At 39.1% G+C, this 27,164-nt stretch overlaps 1 protein-coding gene across 2 annotated transcripts; it reads left to right on the top strand.

Annotated features, from left to right (window-relative positions):
- The first annotated feature begins 153 nt into the window (after positions 1-153).
- On the top strand, positions 154-27,066 carry mtm1 (myotubularin 1). Of its 2 annotated transcripts, none has more exons than XM_060874500.1 (15): positions 154-274; positions 5,330-5,421; positions 10,975-11,047; positions 12,791-12,885; positions 14,174-14,284; positions 14,582-14,683; positions 14,873-14,956; positions 16,679-16,828; positions 17,379-17,564; positions 20,398-20,583; positions 21,546-21,749; positions 21,885-21,977; positions 22,662-22,775; positions 23,530-23,706; positions 25,091-27,066. In XM_060874500.1, exons 2-15 carry the CDS (start codon positions 5,353-5,355, stop codon positions 25,268-25,270), a joined length of 1,824 nt encoding a protein of 607 aa, XP_060730483.1. In that variant the 5' UTR covers positions 154-274; positions 5,330-5,352; the 3' UTR covers positions 25,271-27,066. The 2 variants fall into 2 exon arrangements, with proteins under 2 accessions (XP_060730483.1, XP_060730484.1); XM_060874501.1 differs by having other exon boundaries at positions 217-274; positions 5,327-5,421.
- The last annotated feature ends 98 nt before the right edge of the window (positions 27,067-27,164 follow it).

Genomic DNA, 27,164 nt, shown 5'->3' with positions numbered 1-27,164 from the left:
TTGCATGCATTAATATATAACATTTAGATCCACTTCCGAGCTGGGTTTATTTTTGCATGTAAAAAGCAGTCACAAGTTATTACTATTACTATTTTACTCCATACTGATATTTATATTCCGATCAAAAATCCATCTCCTTTAAATTGTCGGAGTGGCCGACTTGACAAGCAGCCAATCAGGGTGCTGAGCGCGGTCACGTGACTCGGGCAGAGCGCTTCCTGCGGCGGTGCTAAACAGACTGGCCATTTCAGCAACGGACAATTACACTTATCGGGTGAGTACATGGGTTAGCAAGCGAGAACTAGCGTCCGGCTCACGATCTGTACTTTATACTTGCTTTCATTTCACAATCTTGGTCTGCTGAGTTTGGGGCCCTGATTAAACTGTTCACTTGAGAGCAGTCTTTCAGATAGGCCCGAGCTATTTCCTGGTAACAACACTAAACCTACGCGTTTTTTTCCTCAACCCGTATTCTGACAAGACCCGCCTACTTGTTAGAGCTTGACTAACACTTTGTGCTTAGATGCGTCCCATTGATTGGTCAGTGAAATAACAGCCAATCACAGCGCAGGGGGCGGGACATGACAAGCCAATAGAAGCTCAGAAGATTTGGTTTGTCGGAATGTGAGTGGGAAAACAACACTGTGCTTCTTTCAAGCTAAATAGTGTTCCATGTCTTAACTCGGACTGTTCGTAAACTGTGTTGACGGAACAGGGAGAAGTTGTAAAAGTTCCATTTTTACACGTGTGCACACTTTGTTGTCATGTTGTTATGTTCGGCTTTCTGAGTATTTCGTGTTAAATGGAGTTTTAAGGTTTTATTTTGACCCTGAGCCTAATTGTCCATAGTAGTGGCGTTAAGGCGTCTCTGTGTGTGTGTGTGTGTGTGTGTGTCTGTGTGTGTGTGTGTGTGTGTGTGTGTGTGTGTGTGTGTGTGTGTTCGTGTTCTCATTCGTTCGTTCGTTCGTTCAGAGACTGTTAGTTTGTGTGTTAGTTTTTGTGTTAGTTTGTGTGTGTGTATTAGTTTGTGTGTGTGTGTGTGTGTGTTAGTTTGTGTGTGTGTGTTAGTTTGTGTGTGTGTGTTAGTTTGTGTGTGTGTGTTAGTTTGTGTGTGTGTGTTAGTTTGTGTGTGTGTGTTAGTTTGTGTGTGTGTTAGTTTGTGTGTGTGTTCGTTCGTTCAGAGAGTGTGCTAGTTTGTGTATGTGTGTCTGTGTGTGTTATTGTGTCTGTAAACTAGTCAGAACGAACAGGGAAAAGTTTCAGTTTTGGAGGTTTTTATCTTATTATAGACTCCCACAGCTAATTTTACTTTGTCGTGCTGTTTTATGACTTGTTTTATCCGGAACAGAAAGTTTAGGTCTAATCCTGTTTTCCTGTTTAAAGAGTTTTACACTTTACTGTGTTAATGGCAGCCAGCTTTCTTTTCCAAGCCACAGTTCATTGCATAGTTTAACTTCCAATTAGGACAAAATAACAAATTACTTCATCCATCAGTGACCCATAATGAAATGACCCATAATCTTCTGACATCCTATTTCTTATGTTCAGTATAAAAATCTCTGATTGTTCTGTCTGTATTGTTTACTTGCAACGTTTTGAGATAGGGCCTTTTTTAAATTAAAAAAAAATTGTTAGAATGAATCAAACCATATATAGAAAATAAAAACAATATGACTAACGTCTTGAGTTACAACAGCTATAACAAGCTACTTACATTGGTTCCTTTTTTAAAAGCAAACCTTCCAAAGATTTTTCTATTGAGATCAAAAAAACAGACCCTGCTGATTGCCCTGAGTAATGAACTAGAAAGCTAACTGACATGCACTAAAAGAATATAAACCCACCATAGTGAATTTTTCAATATTTCCACATGGGGTGTATGTTTAAAAGTACCAAGCTGCTGGATCTGCTCCATACTACACATGGGGTCAACGTGCAGTCATGCTGATTAAACTCCAAGCTGTGGTAATAACTCTCCTGTTACACAGCAAACAGCCACCTCATGGTTAAGCAAAGCAACAAGAAAAAATGTAGACTCTAGCCAGGTAGAATTTTTTTTTTGCGGTGTAAGAAGAGAAAACCGCAGTTTTTAGATGATCTTTGGTTGCAAGATCAGTCATGAGGTGCTACACAAGTTGGTGTGCTTCTCCTCTCCTGATAAAGCATCACTCACTTCCTGGGAATCCTTAGACATGTTTCTTGCCTTGATGAATACATTTGCTTTGTTGTTATTATTATTATTAAGGCAAATTATTATTTGTTCACTTCTATGTCCACCCATAAGCCTTTATAACAACATCCATCCTCTTTTTAGTTCCTGTGAGCAGCTTTTAGATCATATGATGCAATAGCTTCTCTAACGATGTCATCTATATAAATAACTATTGCCAGACACTATCAGCGTCCTCACTCTAAGTTCCCATCTCAGTATCAGAATAGGCTCTGTGATCTATAGTATATATAAAGACAATGACAGTAGTCGTGTAGTTACGTTAATGCAGCAAAGCACGCAAGCACAGAGCAGATGGCTGTTTTGGTTGGTGCCGAGTTGTTTTGGATTTGCTCTTAATTACAGACACTGTAAGCTAAATTCAGCATTAGGGGTGACTTCAGGCTTTTAGGCGTTGGTGAAGACTGTTTACTTCTACGGTAAGAAAGCTTTCTTTGCTACACTCAGGATTTGGTGTCCTGTTCAAATTTCACTACTGAATGTGTTTTACCTTTATATGTTTGGTAGACACTTTCTTTAATCCAGACCTTTTTTTACATTTGGGACAGGATATAACGCAAGCTGCTTGAAGCGTTATATCCTGCTCAAGCATTCAGCAGCAGTAGCTCTTTATTTGACCGATGAGCCGACATTGCACATTTCAGTGTGATTTTGTGAAATGTGCCACCCTTAGGAAATAAGTGGGCAACAATACAGTTGGTAACGTAATTTCTAAGAGTTTTCAACCTTTTTGTGAAGCTGAAAATCATTCGAGTGAACCTATTTTTCAGAGTAGAAAATAAGATCAGAAACAAAATTTGGTATTTTTTACTATACAGTGTGTCAACTAATCACACAAGCATAAATGCTTACACATGAGGCAATTTAGAGATTCCGGTCAACCTACAACACATCTTAGGATCTGGGGAGAAAACCCTTAAAGGACAGGAGAACATGTAAGCTCTTTGTACATAGGGCTGAGGCTGAAATCACCTGACCTTGTAGGTGTGAGACAAATGTGCTAAGCCACTATGCCCCTCCACAGAAGACCTAATAAACTGATTAGCAGTAGATTTGCTGAAGGTTTCTGTAAATATAGGATTATTTTTACGTGTACAGAAGGAGTCTCCAGTGTCAGCATTTTGCGTAACGGTAAGTTTTCCACCACAAGAATGTGTTCAGGACAGTAAGCTATGCAATTTCTGGTTTCTTGGTAACCTGATAAGCTGCATTTGTAGGTCTAATTAACTTCTGCTGAGAGATAAGAGACACTGGTAAAGGAATGCCTGTTGAAGAAGATGTTATAAGAGGAACTACCTTGTCTTGTGGACATTTCAATTATAAATGCTTGATAAAATGCTTGATGTGTCGTTCATTAAATACATTCAAGTTGTAATTGTTGGCAAATGTTTGTGGTGTAAGAGCAATACATCACTATGGGACACACTGTGTAGGTAAATAACGCAGTTTGGTGTGGTAATGATACTCCTTACTACATGTCATATTTATTTATTTAAATAAAAAAAAAAAGAATTTTATATCTTATCTTATTTATTTATTTGTCTATTTATTTATTTATTTAATTCATTTTTACACAGAGTATGTGAAGGATTTCAAGTGAACACAATTTGAACCCAGCAGCACACTTAGACAGAAACTTCTGGAAGAGCAGACCCTACAAGTAAATGGAGGGACTTGCAGCAAAACTGTACACAGTGTACACATTGTAAGTCCTGAGCACAAGGGAAAATACCACAGGTCAGGACTCTGCCTACACCTAAAGGACAAGGAGCACTTTCTTTACAGAGAAGATGGTAACGACATATTAAACTGGAGTACTCCCATCATGTGTTTTCTTCAACGCTTACATACTAATTCACACCTCTGGACCCTTCTGTCACTTCACACTCATTAGGTTTGAACTGTGAATCACAATGGGGACCTTTTTCTTTCTTTTTTTTCTTTTTTTTTTTTTATAAATTTGAAAACTGAAAAATGTCAGTTTCTGCAAACACAGAATCTTTTCATTATTGCTGCCTGAAAGAAAAAACTTTCCACGTCATTGATGTTCAGCTGTCTAGCATGGATAAGTCCAAGGCAGACCAGCAGCTATGTGATATTGAGCAGTAACATCAAATTGCAGTCATCAAGAGCTGAAGTAAGCACTGGTTTGTGATTCCTTTCTCCCCCAAAGCACCTAAAACCCTGGCAAGAAACTGAGGTGTGGAATCAGGGCTGTTGGTGCTCTAAACTCTAGAACATCTCTGGAACTAGAGTTTACATTTTCTGTATTTGTCAGTGTATATGATCAAGCAGCTATCTCACTGCTAAGTTTTACTTATTTCTGTCTGTTACAGTTTTTTGTTTTTTTTTTCTTTCACCTGATCAATTTCCTCCCCTAATTGGTCACCTGCCAGTTCCTGCCAATCTACCAGCCAACTTTCCCATATCATGCCCAAACCACCGCACAGGGAGTGTGAAGGTTAGCACAGGCCTCACTGAGTTATGCTCAGCCAGCTCAGTCACCTCAGTCACCTTAGGCTTGTTCATTGGAGATCAATACAAACACAGTTAAATATAAGTCTAATATTAATCTTGAAGTTTTCTATAATATAAATCTTTGTATAATATTAAACTAGTAGCACTGTGATTAACATGGGAAAGGGAGTAAACTTTCCTTCATGTCCAGTTTTGTTCCCTTGGCTCCAGGTAACAGAAGGTGGCGTTGTTACCATTCGAACTCATGATCCTCACGTAGGATGTGCCTGGTGTGTTTTAAATGGTCGAGTACTTCTGTGATATTTTTTCAACTTCGGGCAGCATAGAGTGAAAAAGTTTAACTGTAACACCTAGAACTATGACTCATGGATATCCGATATGATGTTCTACATAGTCCCAAACCCACCCATTTCCGCCCTTGTCTCATGCTTGGCTATATTTGGTTGTGTTGAAGACCTCAAATGTGTGTGTGGCATCAAAACAAAAAACTGGCTCAATAACACTTTGCTCTACTTACATTTTGGCCTATTTATCAAACTTGTGTCTTGTATTGGGTTGGATTTTAGCTTATTTGATTTATAGCTCTGAGTTTCTTCCAGCTTTGTTTTTATTTTGCAGTAGTGGTGGAAGCAGAAGTCCCAGCAATGGCCTCAGCTCCAGCTCCTATACCGGGTTACAGCTCCAGCTCTCTGGAGAACAGCTCCAGTCCAAACGTGAGTGCATACTGTTACTTTGTTCTCTCAATGTCTCAGTGTCTCTCTGTCACAATGCACAAATATGTACACCCTCTTTCTGTTGGGGCTTAAATTCACATTCATTTTCCCGTGGCTTTTTCAAAGCACATTTCAAAAATGCAGGTTAAATTTGTTGTCATGTGCAGTGTGAACAATGCTCGTGGTCTTTGCTTTGCTCAGTTATAGATGAAGGTGGGCTTGACTTTCTCTGCTCGCATTAATAAAAGATGCTCTTCAGTGTTATCCTGTGCTGTATAGGATCCGCTGTTGCACTGTACAGTAGCAAAATACATTACCCTGTACCACTCATTCAGACATCTGTACTTATACATTACACTTAATGAAGTGTCCACAAGTCAAGGCAGTGCTGAGCAGTGTACATATTGTATATTCTATAGTGCATGTGCAGAAATACTGTAATGAATACTTAATATAGTAGCAGCAGTTGTATGAGGTATTGTAAAATTTTGTGCAAAACAGCAAGTGTTTATTGTACGAGTAATCCGAACTTGTCTTGTGATGTAAAAACGGCAGTAATCGTATCATATTGCACATATGCATCTCATTTACAGTAGAGTTGCGGGAATTAATATTGTGAACAAAACAGTAGTTGCCTCTCCTGATATCTGACAGCAGATAAAGTTTAGCCTGTGAAAGCACTAGTTTGATTCCTGACTATGCCACAGCCCTGGCTGTGAGCACTGGAGAGCATAATTTGCCGTGATGTCTGGGTTTGATGGATGGCATTACCATCTCTCTCTACTGTCAATCACAACGACACTTAGTCCCTTCGGGTTTCTGCAATTTTGCGCTCGCAGAAATGAACTCCAAATCAAGCAAACTCTGACATATTTGGAGGAATTGACAGTTTTTCAAATATTCCACAGATCTGGGCCAAGACACGTCATGTAGCGTCATCACAATGAACATTTAGTCAAAGAACTCTTTGTTTCACCTGCGTCAAACATGAGTACAACTATTACAGACTGGAATTACATACATGTCTTCACTGCTAGTAGTTTTACAGAAGAATCCCATGCTCGCATTTTTGCTTGTTCATGTAGATTTTTTGCTCATTTTTGGCTGCAACTACTACATACTACATACTTCTAACTCATGTATGAGTATGTATAACTGCATACTTCTGGCTCATGTATGAGGAAGAAGGTAGATAACACTTCTCAGAGTGTGTTCAGCTGCTTTGGGAAGTAACATGAGCAGCAATAGCAATACAAAGATATGCAGTAGTTAGCAGGAATTTTATAAAATTCTAGTGGGTGAAATTCGGCAGGTAGAAAATCGGAAAGAAAATCTAATCAGGGGAAATCTAAAAACAAACAAAATAAAAATCATGAGGATTTAAGATGTCTGCTGGTGAAAGTGATTTTAATGTCTCATGCCTCATGATTTTCAGCAATTTTATATTGACTTGATATGATGTAATAATACTACGTCATTTACGAATGAATGCATCCATTTTTGATGCTTTTTAGTGAGATTCTGCTCATTCCCATTCCATGTCAAGCATTGAATACGGTTAAAACAATTAGTGCTTTAAGATTTGTATAATGAATTTATTAGTAAACAGCTTTATTGTATGCAAAAATTGCTTGTTATGCAGCTCTGGATCATTGCAATGAAAATATGATGAGAATAATAGATAGTCAAGGAAAGATTGGGTTTCAAGATGCTCTAGCTTCACATATACTTGTTTGTTTGTTTGTTTGTTTGTTTTAACAAATATATCATTATAATTTGTATATAATAGCCCTGTAACTGAACAACTGACTGACTAAATAAATACCAGCTCTTAAGTGGAAATGTCACCTAATCCTACAGAGTAAAACGAATGGTATTTTTAGTTAAAGGCCTAATTATCTTTCTACTTCATTTAACATGCTTGATTCTCCTCTTCAGCAGATTAACAAAGCTTTACTTGAAGAAGGCATGTTAGTGTTGTACAAATCAGTACAAATTTGTGTAGAAGTGAAACTTACAGGACATGTGTTGGACAAACCTGTTTTACATGGAAAAGAATGAATGTTTATACTATATTTATACTTTTCACTAGAAAGTGACACATGCAGCATTACAACTGAATAGATCTTGCTGAGCATGAGCACACACACACACACACACACACACACACGGTGGCATTGTTGGCAGGAGGTGATTTCTTGGCTGGATGTGACAGGCAGACAGGAAGTTGGCATGCTGGTACACTTTTAGCTGGACCACTGCTGGACTATACATATGTTAGTGTTGCTTCTAACACCTGGCAGGTGAGACTGACGGTTCTCTGTAGTGCCTGTGTGTGTGTTTGTGTGTGTATAGTGTGTATAGTGTGTCTATGTTGTGTGTGTCAGTGTCACCTCTGTCACCATTATAATTGCACCCATCCAGCCACCCATGTCTCTCTCTCTCTCTCTCTCTCTCTCTCTCTCACCTCCCTCCCTTTTTCTGTGTTCAGTAGAAGAGGAAGAACCTTTCTTTACAGCAGAATCAGAGTAATCATCACAAATAAAATCTCTTCATTGTTATGCTTTGCCTGATGTATTGAAGCAGTTTTTGGTATTTATTTTTTGGTATGATATTTTAAATAAAGGCTAGTAAAAGTCTAAATTCATTCATTCTCTCTCTCGTTCTCTTTCTCTCTCTCTCGCTCTCTTGTTCTCTCGTTCTCTCTCTCATTCTCTTTCTCACTTTTCCACTTATTCTCTTCTGTCTTTTTCCACTTTTCGGTTTTTCAAGCTTATTTGGGCAAATGCTGTTTTACATGGGAAATTTATGTGAAAATCATTTTTTTCATGTGTGTTTTGCTACCACTTGGTATTAACATCAGTCTCTGAATACAAGTGCACAGTGCTAGATAAAGGTGTGAACAGGGTCAGATATGTCTTGTTAGTTGCACATGACAGCGTTATATTTGTATTATTAACACCGGTGTCCTGGAATTTGCTGATATCAAAAAGTCATCATGGTTTTCTGGTATGACGTCTGGTATGACGTCTGGTATGACTGACCCATTTCAAACGTCCAGCTATACCACTGATTCACAGCGTGCAGCACGAAAGTTCTACCTCATATTAATTAAACCTCATTCATTATTACTGGCATATTGAAGTTTGCGCCTGTCATGTTGTTACCGTTCTCAGCATGAGCTCTGCTTGATTTTCTGGATCAAGACATGTGTCACTAATTGTTCTCTCACTCACAAAGCTATTCTTTGTTTAGGACAATATATGCACGAATACAGGACAAATTTATCACCTTAATGAAATGAAATAGTTATTGAAAGATTTTAAGAATGTTGCATTTGTGCGTAGATGGTCGAATGCTGGAGTGGATTTTCTCTTTGACAGCCCGAATCAGAATCAGGTTTATTGGCCAAGTGTGTTGACACACACAAGGAATTTGGTTCCAGCTGTTTGTGACCCTCAAAAGTACAGACTTAAATAACACTATACTATACAAACTATACAAGACAATGCAGATGATGAGACAGAATGAGTATTAAATATGAATATATGAACATAAAGTGTTATGTACATAATGTGTGGGAGTACAAATAATAATATTGTGCAATATTATGCTTTTTGTACAATATATAGCAGCAGTAGTGTGTGTAACACTGGAGAAAGAAACTGTTCCTGTGTCTGGCAGTTTTAGTAAGAAAAGTTCTGTAGTGCCTGCCAGGAGGGAGGAGCTGAACGAGGTTGTGTCCAGGGTGCGATGGGTCAGTGGTGATTTTTCCTGCCCGGTTTTTGGTTCTTTTCCTGCCTGGTTTCTGGTTCTGAAGTGTTCATATTGAATTATTCAGAAGTGTGGTGGTGAAGTTAAAGGCTGTCTCGCTGTAAAGCTGTTGAGAGCTATAAATGTTCAGAAAGCATGAAAATAAATCACCCTCTTCATGTTTCTGATTGTTGAGAGGAAACGAAATACGAGTAGATGAGCCAAGACGCACAAGCCGAGAGATGGCAGAGATTTTACAGAGCGACGTTGAGCGCCTGATGATTTAATAAAGAAATGCCGCCCAACAGCTAAAGATAAACACTCTGAGTGTTTTGTTTGGTTTTTGGTTCGCACGTTGGTGTTTGGTTTTGAATTACATTCCGGTTGCTCTTGGCAGATTTGGCAGTGTTGCCGTTAATGAATTGTGATCACAAACGTTCGGTGGAGACGCATTCGAGACTCATGAAAATACCAAGTGTTAACACTTAACTGTTTTAGTCATATTCGTGTGCTTGTGAACATTCATCATACATCGCCATGCAAAAGTCTGAACAGAGCTTAAGAAAAATATCAACTGTTCAATTAAAGCTATTTCTGTACTTCTGTGGGTACTCTGTGTTGCTGTTTTTACCATGTGTGTAACATCACTGAATTTTTTTGTACATCTCTCATACGGCCCATGTTTATAGTGTAACGTAACACACTGGGAGGAAAATTGCTCTCTTCCACATCTACAAGCTCACAAAAGTGTAAGAATGCCCGGTGTCACTGTGATTGACAGGAGAGAGAATAAGCCATCCCTAACACCCGGTTCCACAGGTGGCCGTGTCATAGTGACCATCTGAACTTGTAATCCTCAGACTTTTCCTTTAGCGTGTTAGAAAAAAATCATTTAAATTTCCATGCTACAAAAGTAAGATGTAAGAAGCAGCACAGTTAAGAACTGGTCATTTAACAGCAACCAGTTTAACAGAGGACTCCACTGTAATCATTATACCAGTCTATGCCAGTCTAAGGTGTGATCCTGATGTCATTATGACTGTGGATTTGGGAGTGCAAACACTATCTGCTTCTGTTCACAGTCGTTCTTCTGTTGTTTGATAATCCAGTTCCTCTGTGTTCTGAAGAGAGGAAATGCATGTTTGTGTATGTTTGCCTGGTTTATTAGTAATCTCTGTAAAGTAGAGCTCAGAACCAGGAGCGCTCATGTGATCATGCTTTTCGGTGTATGTGTGTGCATGAATGCGTGTGTGTGTGTGTGTGTGTGTGTGTGTGTGTATCCTCTTCACTGAGCTTAAACTTCCAACAGGAAAGTGACCAAGAGAAAGGCGATCTGGATCTGTGTCCACATGTGAGTGTGTGTGTGTGTGTGTATACACACACACGGATGCTGGAGTGAAAAAGATCTGTTCTGCTTTGTTCTCGCCCTCCACTACTCTCACTGTCTTGCTTTGACTCCTGCGTTCTCGTTTGCTGAGAACTGTAGCCGTGTTTTTTCTTCCCATCAAATTTACACATAAATTACACATAAAACAAAAGGTTAATATAAAGATTAATAGAATACAAAAATTAAAGATTAATTTTAGATATCTTTAAATGTATTTGTATTTATCCCCAATGAGCAAGTACAGCACTCCTCCAGAACGAGTTACGCCTCAGGCTGGTCACCGCTTTACAATGCACTGTCACTGTGTAGTGGAGAACTTCTTATAGCATCACTGTGAGATGTGTGTTTGACATACAGTACACACACACACACACACACCCATGTCAGCCTGATGTTCCTCTGTGTGTTGACAGGAATCCAGGGAGAGTCTGAAGATGGAGCCACTCGCAGATGTTGCCTTACTGCCAGGAGAGGAGAGAGTGATAGGTGAGTGTGTGCGTGTGTGTGTCTGTGTGTTTGTATATGTTAGCGTAACATCTTAATTGCTTTTGCAATTTTTTTTTAATTACTATGTAGATATTTGGTACTATATCTAAGGATGGTATGTACCTTACATGAAATAATGTACATTATGCAGTGCTTATATGGATGTAACCATATTTGAATACATCGTTCATGCTGATTAGATAACATGCTCTAAACAGTTACAAATACAGATCCGAATAGAGGAACGCTGTTTATTTAGTGCTTGCCGGATCCAACAAAAAGTCCCACAAATGAGAGGGTTTGTAATTTCAGGCAGTTTGTAAAGTCGGGTATGAAGCTCAGACAGACAAAGCCCTTGTTCATTGACATGAGCATGCAGAGGTCCTTAGTAACTACATGTCTCTGTGTTACTCTGCTTTATATTGGCCTACCAGTTTATTTATCTTCTGCCAAATAAAACCAACTAAATTATTCAGTTCTATAATAGAACATCTTAAAAGATATTACAGGCAGATACAAACAAAACCAACTGTGAGTTGGATTTAAAAAAAAAAAAGAAAAAAGAATTTTTTTCCCCAGAGAGTAGGCTTTATACTTAATAAAAAATAAAATATATTTTATTTACTAATACATTTATAAATGATCTTACACAAGTAAAATATCTACTCATAACAAGAATTTCAGCCCATTATTTAGGATATTTTGTAATGTTGACTTTAAATATTGGGCAGGATTTTGCTTAAGAGGGTTATTATCATTGCACCACGTGATTTGGACCTCGAATCACATTTCATTAAATAAATGCTTGATTATTGCCTTTAAGATTTGTGTGTCTTTCAGCAGAAACATGAGCTGAGCAAAAACTACCTCTGTGTACATGTGTAACATTCAGCATGTAAATAAAAAGTTAGTTTGAATTTTATTGAATAGTATCAAGGAATAATATACAGGTTGTTAAAGTGTCAACATCTAGTGATCTGATTTTAATAATGATATGTTTAAGATACCACGTTCTACTTTTAGTCTGATGCACATCTGAAGTCTTAAAATGTAACGTGTCTAAGTAAATCTGCGTTATTTTACAGTATGCAGTTATGGATTAAAAATGATTTATTTACCAACACAAGCCAAGTGTCCTTACAGTATTGTTACATGCAGCTAGTTAAGTTAAGAAATCCCACGTAATCGGTTCTGTATGCTGCCGTTACTTTCGCTATAAATTTGATTGGTCGTGCAGCTCTGAGCACTTATATTTTCTGTTAACTATATAACTATATACTTCACACATCTGTTACTGGCACAATAATATTCTTCAGGAAATAACTTTTGACCTCAAATATAAAGTTAAAACTGGTCAATTTTTCCATGGATCCCAGCTAGATGCAGTTATTCATGCAGTTCTCTAATCAGCCAATCACGTGGAAGCAGCAAAGTGCAGAACGGCCTAGAGATACAGGTCAAGAGCTTCAGTTAATGTCAGAGTATTTCATAAACTGCTGATGTCCAGATTTTCACATAAAAGTCTCTAGATAAAAATAAAGTTGTCAGTTAGTTTGTCAAAAGGTCATCGACTAAACAAGGTGGGTAAAATTCTGGAAGTAATGCGTTCAAACACTTAATGTAGAATTATTAGATGCAGCTTTAAACGCAAGACTGCATTCTCTAAAACGTTTACTGAAATATAACGTGACTGTGTATATCTGTGCTACTCCATTTTTACGAGCCTTTTATGTTTTCTCTCAGACAAAGACCTCATCTACATGTGCCCGTTCAATGGAGCGCTCAAAGGGAAAGTGTTCATCACCAATTACAGACTGTACTTCAAGAGCACTGACGCGGTGAGAAGCTGTCACAGAGTTTTATTGAAAGATAGGCACACTTCTCTCAGAGCAGCTCTCAGACACTGCAGATTTCCTATTTGAGGTAAATGTGCTCAGCAGACAGTTTCAGACATTGTGAGTCAGATTGCCTCCCTTCACCTCGCTCCACCTCTTCAGCAGGGTAACATCCAACAGCTTCCCGTCTTTCTGATCACCTGCCAGCTCCGTCTGCAAGGTTTTTCTCAGAGCTCTGTCGCTCTCTTCTGTCCTTTTTCTTTCTTTCTTTTCCTCTTTTTACATGCATCTCTGAAGACAGAAGGTTTCTGTCTTCCTCCTTTTAGTTAATTCTCTCTTAGCAAGACAGCACGTCATGTTTGTCCTTGTGCTGCAACAGAAAACAAAAGGATAGGCATGGGTAGAAAAAAAAAAGGGAGGGCTGAACGAAGATAATATGAGGGAGCCTTTCGTTTGTGTGTTGGCACAGTCTGTGGTTGGCACAGGCCACGACACACCTGCAAGTTTCAGCTGTTACCTTGATCTGTCGGAGCACGAACCAGAGAAAGGTGGAACAAAAGAGCTGGATTTTCTAGAGAAATACTTTTAGTAATATTTCCTCTCTCACTATATGTACAGTAGCAATGCTTTAAATCTGTACAGTTGCCCGAATCATCTATTGTGCTGAAAACGTATTTGCAGGTTTGTAGTACACCCTGCTATAATACAGATAAGATTTCTAAGTTTTATGCTACAGGAAGTAATATGCACATATGCCTTATGCAGAACAGCCGTTTAACATTGAACATGTAATTACATTTCTTTCTGTTTTGGATTTGTACAAATGGCAAAGAAGCGACACGGAAATAGACAAGGAGATTAATAAACAGTAAACATCCTACTATAGGATACATTTCCACTTTCCAAATAGACTCCAGGTTCACCGTATCTAAAGATAGATAAAACACGTACTGAAGATGAATGACCATGAATAAAAAGGAGCAGTTCTATGAGTTTTGAGGATAAACCATGCATCATGTGAATCTCAGAACAGCTCACATGGCACTGCTTTACAGCTAGTTTGGACAGTGGACAAGGTCATGTGCAGGTTTGCTTTTGCTCTTAATTACCTGATGTTTAGTACATTAAACAGAATATGCCCATATAGACCACACCTTCCTTTATATCCTGTTTTTGTGTAATCCTCACTCAAATAAATACCCCAACAGGCAGCGTAGTAGTTCAGACACTGGGTGTAGGTGATTGGATAGAACAGTAGTTGTACTGATTAATGTTGCTCTCTGTATCACAGGAAGTCACGGTTGCACTGGATGTCCCGCTTGGTGTCATCAGCAGGATAGAGAAGATGGGCGGAGCCTCCAGCCGAGGGGAGAATTCTTATGGGCTGGACATCACCTGCAAGGTAGCGCACTCCGCTTCAGGACAGTAATCTCACTGACCAGACATATTAGCTGAACAAAATCATCAAAACAGTATAAGTGTAGAGTCGGCCCTTAAATCAGATGCTGCTTGAACAAGGTCCATGCTTTAAATACTTACATTTAAGTGTTTAATTATTAATTTGGAAATGTTTGTTTCTTTCAGTCCTTGTATTCCATGTGGAATTTGTGTGTAGGATGGCTTTAATTTTTGCTGTTTAAAAAAATCTAGAAGATAACGTGTTCAGTATCTTACATCTTAGAATGTGTGTGTTTTGTAGGACATGAGGAACTTGAGGTTTGCTCTGAAGCAAGAGGGTCACAGTCGACGAGACATTTTCGGGGAGCTCTTTAAATACGCATTCCCTCTCTCTCACGGACTGGTCAGTTCAAGCACACAACCGTTCGTTCATATTCATAATACATTTTTTTTTTTTTTTATTGTGGTGGTGGTTGTTTATAGTATGCAGGATTCTTGCATAACCTCTAAAGGCTGTGTCCCAAATCCACTCATTAGAATGTAATTCCATAATTTTTTTTTTGTGTGTCTCTCTTTCCCACCAACACCATAGCCACTCTTTTCATATTTGAGTCAAGAGAAATTTGACGAGAACGGCTGGGAAGTTTACAAAGCCCTGGATGAATACAGACGTCAGGTGAGGAACTGAGAAAACCTCCATCCGTTTTCTCAACGATCGGGAAACGGCACACCGTTTTTGCTTTGTGGACACAGTCCCTGCTGCTCTGTGTTTAATTCACCTCTGGTTTTAGACACATTTTTGTATTAACCTAGATTGTGCAGATTTTACCCAGACTCAGTTCCTAGTATGAAGAGTTAGAAACAGTCGTGGTCAGGGGTAGGAGCAGGTCTTGTGATTTATTCAGCAAATCCTCTCTTATCCGCTTTTCTATTTATTTATTTATTTATTTATTTTGGAACTTGGGCTGATGAATTGGTTTGAATTGATTGCAGTTTTTGCCGTTCCCTGCAGATTTGACAACACATTGTGGCTGGTCTGTAATGCTCTTAGTGGCCGTCAGACTTGTCACAGTAAAGCTGCTGAACGAGGTGTAATCTTTTTTTTATATATATTTATTTATTATTTATTTATTTTTATTCCAGTGCAGTTTGGTCAAAATTATCAGGCTTCTCACGACTGAATGCTGATATGGGATTAGTTATTGCTTTTATAAATATGATGAGTTGGACAAGCATGGCTGCTCTTCAACCTGCAACCTTACCAACATGTTTAAGAAATTCAGCTTCAAGTCTCTGTTCATTCACGTTTCAGCAGCTAGTACTGAATCTAGAAACGTTGCAAGTGTCAGTGCACAACTTGCAATATTGTAGCACCGAGATATAAATGTACTTAAGAATATTGCTAAAAGTGTTAATCTCAATAAGTGGTGCAATTCATCATTTTAACTGCAGACAAGCACAGAATGTAAAGGGCAATTTCATGCTTATTTTGTGAGATGCAAAGATGTTCATTCATTTTTCTGGCTTTTAAACTCCAGACTTTTGCCAGATAATTTCTCGTCTGCCTCCAAAATGTCTGTTTCTATTCTTAATTATTCCCCTAGGCTAGTTTTGCATGTATCATCTGCGCAAGGTCTGTCACTTTCACGGTTTAATGTCATTTTAATTGTATAGTGCGTTCAACAATAGACTCAATAGATGTCTCAGAAATCAGAAACCGGGATGGAGATTTTGATGCCTAATGACCAGAGATGATAACTGAAAGGAAAGATTTACTGAGATGACATGAGGAAGAAACCTGGTGAGAAACTAGACTCAAACTATGGTGCTTTTTTCCCCCCTTTCCTTCCTTTCACTCTTCCGCTACTGAATAGTGGGATATGGTAGCTCAGTGGTTATGGTGTTGGACTACTGATCGGAAGGTTATGAGTTTGAATCCCGGGTCCACCAAGCTGGCACTGCTGGGCCCTTGAGCAGAGTCTTAACCCTCAATTGCTCAGTTGTGTAAATTGAAATAAAAATGTAAGTCACTCTGGAAAAGGGTGTCTGATAAATGCAAGAAATGTAAATGAATACGAACAGTGCAGTGTGTTCAGATGTGTGTACTGTGTGTTTACAGAATCCATGAAATTATTTTACTGACTCACTATTACAGAAAAAAATGATTTTCCTTTAGGAAAATTTTATTTCACTTCCATTATATATACTTACAGCGAACTCCACTATAGAGGTCTTTACACTTTGTGTTAGATTTCAGTGTGAAATATTTGTGCGAAGTATTTCAGCATTCATTGATAAAGTTCACGGATTGCATATTTGGCTACAATGAGCACTGTATACACATGCACTAAACACACTTTAGTTAACACACTCTCATGATCTCCTCTGCTTTTCCTAGGGTCTGCCTAACGATAGGTGGAGGATTTCTTTTATCAACTCTAACTATGATCTGTGCGACACTTATCCCACTATCCTTGTTGTCCCGTTCCAAACCACGGACGAGGATCTGCGGCGAGTGGCCACGTTCCGCTCCCGCTGTCGTATACCGGTGAGCTTAGACCTAAAGTCCATATTGCATAGACCATCAACCAGACCAGACATTCAATATACATCCATATGTACAGCAGCACCCATATTAAACTGTTTACATGCAGGTTTTGCACACGCTGTCTTACACACTCACTCCATTGCTGTTTTGCACACCACATTTCAATACCTTATCCAACTGCTGCTATTACACAAGTGTATATCTGTTTCTTTGTTCAGATTACTCAGATTATTTTTCCACAATGTACACAATAAACAGTATGTACACTGGCCGGCGCTATTTTGTGTATTTGTCCCTGTAGTGTTTCGTATTGTCTGTCTTTTCTCTCGCACTGTTTGCAGTAGTTTGCACATGATGCACTTAATGTGGCTATGACAACTTACTTTAAGTCCTTAGCTCTGTGTTGTTTTATGTAGCACCAGGGTCCTAAAGAAACGTTGTTTCATATCACTATGTACTGCGTCAGCTATATATGGTTGAAATGACAATAAAAAGCTACTTGACTTGATGCAGTGTGAGTGACTGTGTGTGCCTGTACCGGTGAGTACAGGTGCTGTCATGGATCCACAGGGAGAAGCAGGCGGTGATAATGCGCTGTAGTCAGCCCCTGGTAGGAATGAGCGGCAAGCGCAATAAAGACGACGAACGCTACCTCGACATCATCCGGGAGACCAACAACACGCCCAAACTCACCATCTATGATGCCAGGCCGAACGTTAATGCTGTGGCCAATAAGGTGAGCGGGTTATAGCGGCTTCTTGACAAACTGCGCATGGTTGTAGAACTCGACACCTTTCCTATTTCCTGTGATATATATATAATATGTACTTTTGTAATAGTTCAAACAGTAATTTATGCTTCACTTTGGCTTGCAGAAAAAGCTTTGCTTTCACAGCTTAGGTTTCTGATAATGAACAGTAGTAACAACCTACAGTGTTTAATCAGCTCTAATTCACTGACAACTGCTAATAATTACGTTGGCTTTGTAGAAGCCAACATTCTGTTTTCCTATTTAAGCTTAGACAAAAATTTATCAAGAGTAACTCCTCCTAGGGCTTTTGAGCCACGTGAACCAAATTCGGATATGTTGTAGACCCTGGTCAGAAGTTTGTTGCTATTACTTTTCTAAGCGATCCGAGTACCGGTACTTCTGGTACCGGGTCTCAAAATGGCTTTTTTCCCATAGACTCCCATTATAAATTTTGGAGGTTTATAACTCGGCAAGCTTTCGAACGATCTACACCAAACTCGGCCAGCTCCTTTAGGGTGATACTCTGAACAAAGTTTTAAATTGGTGTACCGACTGGCCTTTCGGTTGTCCCGCAGCCCCGCCCCCAAAATATGCAAAATCAAAAAACTTTTTACAACATGGACATGTGACATATCAAAACACTCAGAACAATGAGGGGAACTATTTCACGGGTATACTGATGATGTCACATGCTCGTCTCTACTTGCCTCCAAATGTTTTGGCACCCTAGCTTTCTGTCTACTTCCAAAAGTAACACTGACCCTTATGTCCACTCGCCTCCAAAAAGCACCGGCCTTTGCGAATACTTGCATCGTCAAAGCCAACATCAAATCTAGTTTAGAAATTTAGTTAAGATGAAAATCTAGTTAAGATGATGTGAAGTTAACCAAGTAGCCACAGAGTTAAGGAAAGTTCCTTAAGTCTATGTAAGAAAACATACATCATCAGAAAACTAACAGGAGAATAAATATTCATCACAGTTACACAAAGTAACAACACGTAGAGCTTTGGAGCTGATCATTCTGTGCTTTGTGGTTCCTGCCTAAAAATGTCACTAACTAGATTTTTTTTTTCCTAGAAATTGCTGGATCTCAAAGCAATTCAGCATCTCACTACCACCTCACAAAACCTATTGCTCCCTGTTTTTATTCAATGCAGAAAAAAAAAGTTTTTTTCCTACTAGAACTTACCAGATGATGCTGAGTATTTTAATTTAATGCCTCATAAGTGTAAGTAACTGAATAGCATGGCAGATCACCACAGTGTAATGACTCTTACAGCTGTGTTTTGTATATTAGATTTTCTCTAAGTTATTAGTCAGATTTTAGACTTAGTGGGGGATAACCGAGGAGAAAAAAAATCTCATTTTCATCAAACTTCATACAGTTCCAATATGTTACTTTTATGCAGTAATTAAAATAGGAAAGCAGATTTATTTTTAAATTGCATGTTGTCATTAAAGGAAGCCTTACTCAAGACTTAATGTGCTAAATTCTAAGTTCTGCAGTAGTTGGAAGTGGGTGTGTGTTTATAAGTAAGCTCATTAGTCTACAGATTATGACAGCGTGTTTCTCCAGCTGCAAAGCTTTAACATTAGCATATAGCACAGACCAGAGAAGACTGTTATCTGGGTTAACCTAGCAGCGAGCACAGCCAAGGGGGCACTCCCAGCAAGTGTATAGCGCTAATACGTTGCCGGTGTGTCTTCAGAGGCATTCATAACTTAGTTTAGTAAACAGAGCACAGTTTGCAAGAACAAACTGGTCACATGATAGCGCTCAAGTGCACCATGTTACTGAACCTGAGACCTGTAGGCCTTGTAGGATGTGGTGTGAGTTGAATTGCACTGGAACTGTGCTACGATTCCTGTGAATGGGTCTGCACTTGTTCAGGAAGTAAAGTTTCCACTACACACATGCACCATAAGTGACGCAGGAGCGGTGAGGTGCCTTACTGCACATAATAGCACCAAAATAATACAAATAAAAAACAGACAACAGCAAATGTGCCCAGCTTTGCAAAGTATAGGTGCAAAGATGATAAGAGAACAAACATTTCATCTTAGTTCATGTTTATTTGCAGAGGGATATTATATTTTATTACATTCTGCCTTACATTTTGAGGAGAATTTTTGTTTACTTATTTAATTAGCCTGGTCATGGGGAGGTTATGAAAGCATGCACTAGTTTCTCAGGTTTATGTAGGTCAGCATATTTAGGACACATTATTTACGTGATGATATGCAGGTTTAAATGCGTTACTCATGTGGAAGTCAAATACTACAAATACAGAACATCATTTGTATTAAAATATTCATTTTGTTTGTTCAAGTTCGGGATCATTGCACCACTGTTTCTTGTTCACTGGAATATATCTCCATCTATACCACGGTGATTCCACTAAATCATCGTTATCCATATTTGACCTGTGAGTGTATGGGGCATTTGCAGGATTGCTGATTAGACATGGACTGCCTGTGTTCTGTTCTGTTCTCATCCTGTTTGTAGGCGTGTTGGTTTTGTCCGCTCGATTCATTACTCATCATGCCGACTGACATAACAAATGAGGTAGAGTTTAGCAAACAGAATACAGAACTGTGTGTGTGTGTGTGGCACAAACTGCCTGAATTGAAACAAGTAGAGCACTAATATTGCACTGATGTATTTAATCTGCTGACAGCATTTTATAAAAATCTGCGCTGATTCACTCGTGTTGCTCACTCAGCTGTGTAGAGTCTTGTTGATGGTGGTAAGCATGGTATCACTTCAAATATGCAATGTCCACTTCCTGTTTTGACGTTTAACTTGTGAATCCCTAGGCCACAGGAGGAGGTTATGAGGGTGAAGATGCCTACCAGAATGCAGAACTGGTCTTCCTCGACATCCACAACATTCACGTGATGAGAGAGTCACTAAAGAAGCTCAAGGACATTGTTTACCCCAATGTTGAGGAGTCCCACTGGCTGTCCAGCCTGGAGTCCACTCACTGGCTGGAGCACATAAAGGTAAAACCTGGATAATCTTTAAGATTTTTGCCACTGTTGGAAAGTTTTGAATAATCATGTGGCATAAACCGCACTGTAAATGTGAAGGGCTGAATTCTGGCAAATGTCCAAAAAAAGACCAAAAGTAGTTTCAGAAAGGATTTTCACACAAACAGAATCCTGTTTTATCTTTTTTCACATTTCACACTGCACATTCATAAATCCTGGGTTAATTACTCACTTATTCTCATATCTTTGGTGTTAACAGGCAGGAAGCAGAATTTTTTGCTGACCAGGTAAAAAGCGGTGTTAACCCCACTTCTAACTTAGAGTATGGAAGGGCAATAGGGGCAATGTGAAAAGCCATAGAGAAGGATGTGTTATTCTTCTTATAACATACTGCACGCTGGGACACAAAGTCATGAATATATTTCACCAGAAACTTGCCTATTTTGTCTTCCTGCAAACATTATGCTGGTTAAGGAGCCAGTTAAACCAGTGTAGCAGTAATCACAGACCGTTGCCTTTAGATGTTTACTAGCTAGGTGTGATGTCCTCAAACAGTGGACATCACACTTGAATATACAAGTGTATATATTGCTACCTGTATGTGCTGTGGTGACATCTACACGAGTCTAATAAATTCAGATCAGATTCGAGATGTCTGAATGTCTGCGATGCGCCGGTGTGAAAGTCAGAATGGAATTTTTAAAATACAAATTCCACTCCAACACGACTCCCCTCTAAAACAAGCATTTCCATTTTAAAAAAAGAATTGTCTTAGTATTTTCTAGTTTTAATTGCATTATGTACGATCACTGTTCATGTTCAAAAGTTCAAAAGAAGCTTCGTGACATTGGACCAATCACATTCAGTATGCAAATTAGATTCAAACTACTACTGCAACAGAGAGTTAATGGATACAGTTAGTTAGCAGTTAGTTGTAATGTTAATATTTTCCTGATTTTCTCGTCCTGCTATAGCTGGTGCTGTCAGGAGCGATTCAGGTAGCAGATAAAGTGTGTTCGGGCAGCTCGGTGGTGGTGCACTGCAGTGACGGCTGGGACCGCACTGCTCAGCTCACCTCTCTGGCCATGCTGATGCTAGACTCACACTACCGCTCATTCAGGGGCTTCCAGGTGCTGATCGAGAAGGAATGGATCAGCTTCGGACACAAGTTTGCCTCGGTGCGTCTGCGTTCTCTACACACTTTAATCTGTACTGTTGCTTGTAGTGCATTCTGTATAACCACAAGGTTGTACTTTATTACTGTAGTTTCACACGATCACTTAAGATTAAGGTGTGTGTTTGTGTGAACGCAGAGAATCGGCCACGGAGACAAAAATCATGCGGATCAGGACAGGTCGCCTATATTCTTACAGTTCATAGACTGTGTGTGGCAGATGACCAAACAAGTAAGTGATATTGTGATGTCAGAAATAAATGTTATTAGTTTATCAGCTGGAACATGAACCTTACATCAGGAAATGTTACCTTTATCATGAAATTGTTCACTTAATTTGATTTATCATAGCATTATTAATAGTCTGTCAGCACAGTCAGTACTTCTTTACATTCACATTTCCTATTTTACAGCCATTTTTATCACATGACATATGATTGAGCTGAGCAGATAGAGCACAGGTTAAGGGTTTTGCTTAAGCAGTACACTGGCAGCTCAACAATATCAGGATTTGAATCTTATGATCAGTAGTTCAGAGCTCTAAATGACAACAGGTTTGTAGGGTTTCTCCTGAGAAATGTAGTGTAATTAATAAGAGTGAATCTGTTCGAACTGATATCAATATTCTAATGTATTATGCCACAATCTCATTTATCTGCTATGCCAATAAAACCTGAGCAACACCATTACTGCAGTAACAAGTAGCTGGTGGGACAATCAATCCTATTTTAATAACAAATGTTTCTTTTCACCTAGTTTTAATACAAGTGTGTATTGTTCTCTTGCAGCACTGTCGTTTAGCTGTGAAACTAATTTGATCATGATGTTTATCTAAAATGTAATCACAAGTACCATGACTTTCTACATATCCCCTAGTGTTAATGAAATACATTTGACACTTCTGTTCTTCCTGCAGTTCCCAACAGCCTTTGAGTTCAACGAGCATTTTCTCATAACGATCCTGGATCACTTGTACAGCTGTCGCTTTGGCACGTTCCTCTACAACTGCGAGAGTGTCCGTGAAAACCTTGTAAGAAACACAAACAGTAATGTGGGTCTCATCAGTCCTCTCACTCTTGTTCTGGTGGTGTTTTTTGTTTTTTTTGTTTTTTTGTTTGTTTCAGTGTCATGCCTAAGTATTTACCTGCTTAACACTGTCTGCATTTTAATTGCATTAAAACCTGCAACTGAAATGAGCTTATTTTGCATTACATATCATGAATCTACACAAAATAGTAATAAATTTTTATTAGGAGATTTAGTGAGTGAGATTTTATGATGGTCATCGACCAGAGATTTATCACTCTAATAAAGAGATCATTGCAGCGGCTGTCCATCACAAGCCTGGTTTGAAATGAGAAAGATTGTTTTTTGTTTCTCTCTCTCTCTGTGTCTTGTCTGTCTGTCTCTCTCTCTTTCTGCTGCTCATTGTGTGAAGTAGAGCATGTGATACGCTTCAGTGCATCTAAATCGGAGCAGGGTGCACTTAAGGGAGATGAAACATTGATTGTGTGGCCCACAGAGCCAAGTGCAACAACAACTGTGTTACCGAATGCAGTCTCACTTCACACTCACACACCTCAGCTCCTCAGCTGTGCTTTCCATGTCTGAGCAATGGACTTCTCTCTCATTGCTCATAAATGCCCACTGATGCTCTGTTGTATTTTACCTGATTATGGTTTGACTGATACCACAGTGCACATGTTATTGCATTGATCATTTTAACACACAGCTGTGAAGGTTGTATTAAATGTGCTCTTTTTGTTTAACTTTTTTCCCAACAGAAAGTCAGGCAAAAGACGGTGTCCCTGTGGTCTGTGATAAACAGTGACATGTCGTCTTATGTGAACCCGTTTTACACACACGAGGCCAGCCGTGTGCTTTACCCTGTAGCCAGCATGCGCCACCTAGAGCTCTGGGTGAATTACTACATCCGCTGGAACCCTCGCATACGCCACCAGGTAGGAAGATATTAAGATGATAATTCAGCTTTGGTAGCTGAAGGGCTGCTCAGGTGCATTTGCATGTTAATGTGTTTTTCTGAGTCTACAAGGTGCTTTTAGTGTGCAGACTTCGTGTTTGTGTGTGTGCTTATTCCTGTCCTTATTTCTGTGTCTTTGTTATTGCCTTTGGGTGTGTGTGTGGGGGGAGAGAGAGAGACAGACTGAGTGTGTGTGTGTGTGTGTGTGTTTCAACCTCTCAGCTTCACTGGTGCAGAAAATCCTCTTTCCCTAGTTTAATTACGTCCTGACTGGCACGACAGAGAGCTGCCGCTCACACTGCCTTATCTCCACAACAGACATGCACACGCACACACACATGCTCAATGTCTCAAAGTTCTCGTGCTCACTGTACAATCACTAATATAAATATAAACCTCAAACAAGCAACACAAACACTCTTCCTTTCCATCATGTTAACTCATTTCTTTCCGCCATTTAAAGTATTATGAATTATAAAGTTGTTGTTTTTTTTTTCAATAGAAAGCTGGACCGTAATTAAATTTTAAAATTGCTGAGTTTTAGAAATAGCTTGTGCTGCAGCACTAATCGATGTTGAACTTCTTTGGCAACAGAAAGGAGCCGTGATGTGATGGATTGTGTTTCTCTGCACTATTGTTGTCTGTTTCGCCCTCTGGTGGATGAAGGGTATATTGCAGCCATTATATGTAAACACTTCCACTATAGCAGAGATACATGGTGTAGCAGGACGAATAAAACGGAAGTAGAAAACTTCTGATGCTGTTGCCTTAAAACATCATAATCTGTTGCATGTGGTTATAGATGGCGGACATTCACACAGCCTTAATTCAGCTTCATATTTTCAGTATTATCTGCCACGTAGAATATTGGATATGGGCAACATGACACAAAAAGGTTACTGTTTTGTTTAGACATTGACTGAGTGTGGTGCTTGCTAGAGCTTAGGTGTTTCCACAATTTCTGTACCTTTCTAGGTCAGAATTATGAAAAGTTGAAATATCTGTCAAAATGATGAAGAGCTAGATTACCAGCGCATCAAGTCTGATTATCATGAGTATTTATTATATTTCAACTCTTCATAATTCTGACCTAGAAAGATACAGAATTGTGGAAATTATTATAAAGCATCTCATTATCATTATTGGCCAATCTTTGCCCATATACAGACTGTTCAGGGTGCGGGTATGTTGTTCCTTTTATTCTCAGTTTACCTGACTTACAAAAAACATAATTTACTGATGTAATAGACACCACTAAATCTGTAATATGTGTACTGTAATACTGTATACTACTACTGTTTAGAGATTCCAAAATGTTGAGGAACAATTGTGATTCAAGATTTGGTGTTTGTGTATGTGTGCAGCAAAGCCCGGTTGAACAGCGCTACAAGGAGCTCCTAGCACTCCGTGATCAATACCTGAAGAAATTGGAGGAACTGCAGCTGTCTGACTCCACTCCTTCCTCCACCCACCTGACTAACAGCTCCACCCCGAACGCTGCCTCTCCCAATCAGCACCTCACGCACCTGCAGACGCCCTTCTGATGTCACAGACACACCCACTCAACACGCAGGACGTTTTGTACATAGCAATAGTAATAATTATAACGCTGTTAGTAGTGATGTCAGTGATAACCAGTAACAGAAAAATATGCGATTATGCAATAATGTCACAGCATGGCCTTCATAGCGCAAAAGTCAGTCAGGGGGGAGCAAGAAGCCTTAATGACGCAGCGGTGTGTTTTTGTTTGTTTTTTTTTGTGTGTGTGTGTGTGTTGCTGGTAAAAGCTCTTCCTGAATTGTAAATACGGTGAAGTTAAGTTCATGAAGGATCAAAATTAAGAATGTGATGTATGCTGGAGTTGTCAGTTTGACACAAGGCCTTAAGTGTGTGAGGCAGAGTTGGGAAAAGTGTGGTGACGCTCGACAGGGTATGAGTATGAGCTAGCTTTATTACTGAAAGAGTTTTGTACGGTTAATTTCTCATTGGCATAACTTCCTGGGAAATGGATTAAGGTTCAGGAAGAGCTGTTTACGTTTGCATGTCTGATTTCCGCTCAGTCCGGTATCATCCAGAGATTGTGATTTGTCTGTGTCATAGACTTGGTCGAATTTGTGACTTAAACTCAAGGTGTTTGAGGGCATAGCATTCGTCTTGAGTTAGATAAGACGTGCGTGCGCTATTTCAACATTTCAAGCATCCAGGGTATTGTTTGCTCAAAATTTGACTCATGCAGACTGGGAGGAAAATGTCCTAAAATGCTTTGGATGCGCTTATAATACAGAACCCGGGTTTTGGGGCTACAAAGACCAGTTCTGTGCCTTTTCTATCTGAGGTGCTCTGCAACCTCACATAGACATTTTATAAGCAAAACGATTGTTTTTCTGCAGGCGGCATCGGTGGCAATGAAGGAGAAATTTCTTCTGCCTTCCATTTCTGATCTACAGGGTCACTCTCCAGTCCAGCGCCAGTGGCTTTGGGTTAAGATTTAAGATACATAAAGTACACTGAGTCTTCAACTCACATTCAGGTTACTTAATATGGACAGAAGCTGCATGGTCCTTTAGAGCTGAAACTAAAGCTAGTGATTTGGGAGAAGCTGCCCTCTTGAGCTGTTCTAGTGTCAGTACTATCAGACGCAAAAACCTGGCATTAAGACTGAACACGTTTAGGAGCAGCTCATCAGGGCACCTGGGTGCCAAAACTAATGCTGCCTCAGAAGAGCTGACCTATTGAAGTCTTTGGCCTCAATGAGGAGATGAAGTTTAAACCATATTGTAAGAAGAATAAGAAAAAAACACGAAACACTTTGCTGTTAGTTGTGTTTTTTGGGGGGAGAATCTATTTTTTATTTTGTACAAGCACCATAATGATGTAATTACCTCAACAAAAGCCTATTTTACTGTTGAAACTTTGTTGTAAAATATAATTATTTTATTCAGTGTAAAATTTGACAGTTTTATAAAAAGGAGAGTAATAAGAAAAACCTGTTTTGATTGAGCTGTTGCTAATTAGTGGACTTCATATTTCTTTGCTGGGCATTTAGATTTTCTTTATACCATTTTTAGAGATGTGAGAAAAATGTCAGAATTGTGTTCAACTATAGGGATGTTTCATTCTCCATCCATTTGCTGTGAGTGTAAAACTGAGTGAAGGAGTGTATGTTGTTTCTTTCTTTCTTGTGGCAATGGGGATATTATCTGACATGTTTGTCTTTTTTTTGGGGGGGATCCATCTTTTGTTTCTGTTCTCTCCCATGTATACTCCACTGTTTGATGACCGCCTCTTGTTCTGTAAATAATGCTGATTAAATTAATTTAAAGATTTTTACACGTCTAAAGATGTCCTGCACATGACTTTCAGTTCTTACAGATTTAACTCCATAAGTGATGATTTTATTGTTTTTATTAACGTAACAATTACGGTGAATTTCATTTG

This window comes from Tachysurus vachellii, chromosome 7, assembly GCF_030014155.1.
Source record: "Tachysurus vachellii isolate PV-2020 chromosome 7, HZAU_Pvac_v1, whole genome shotgun sequence".
NCBI lineage: Eukaryota > Metazoa > Chordata > Actinopteri > Siluriformes > Bagridae > Tachysurus > Tachysurus vachellii.
The sequence above is the reverse complement of the archived record's forward strand: the minus strand, read 5'-3'. Positions and strand labels throughout refer to the sequence as shown.

Coding starts and splice junctions, on each gene's coding strand:
- mtm1 (XM_060874500.1), top strand. CDS start 5,353: ATGGCCTCAGCTCCAGCTCCTATACCGGGTTACAGCTCCAGCTCTCTG. Junction 22,776..23,529: donor AGAGTGTCCGTGAAAACCTT/GTAAGAAACACA, acceptor TTTTCCCAACAG/AAAGTCAGGCAAAAGACGGT. Junction 23,707..25,090: donor ACCCTCGCATACGCCACCAG/GTAGGAAGATAT, acceptor GTATGTGTGCAG/CAAAGCCCGGTTGAACAGCG.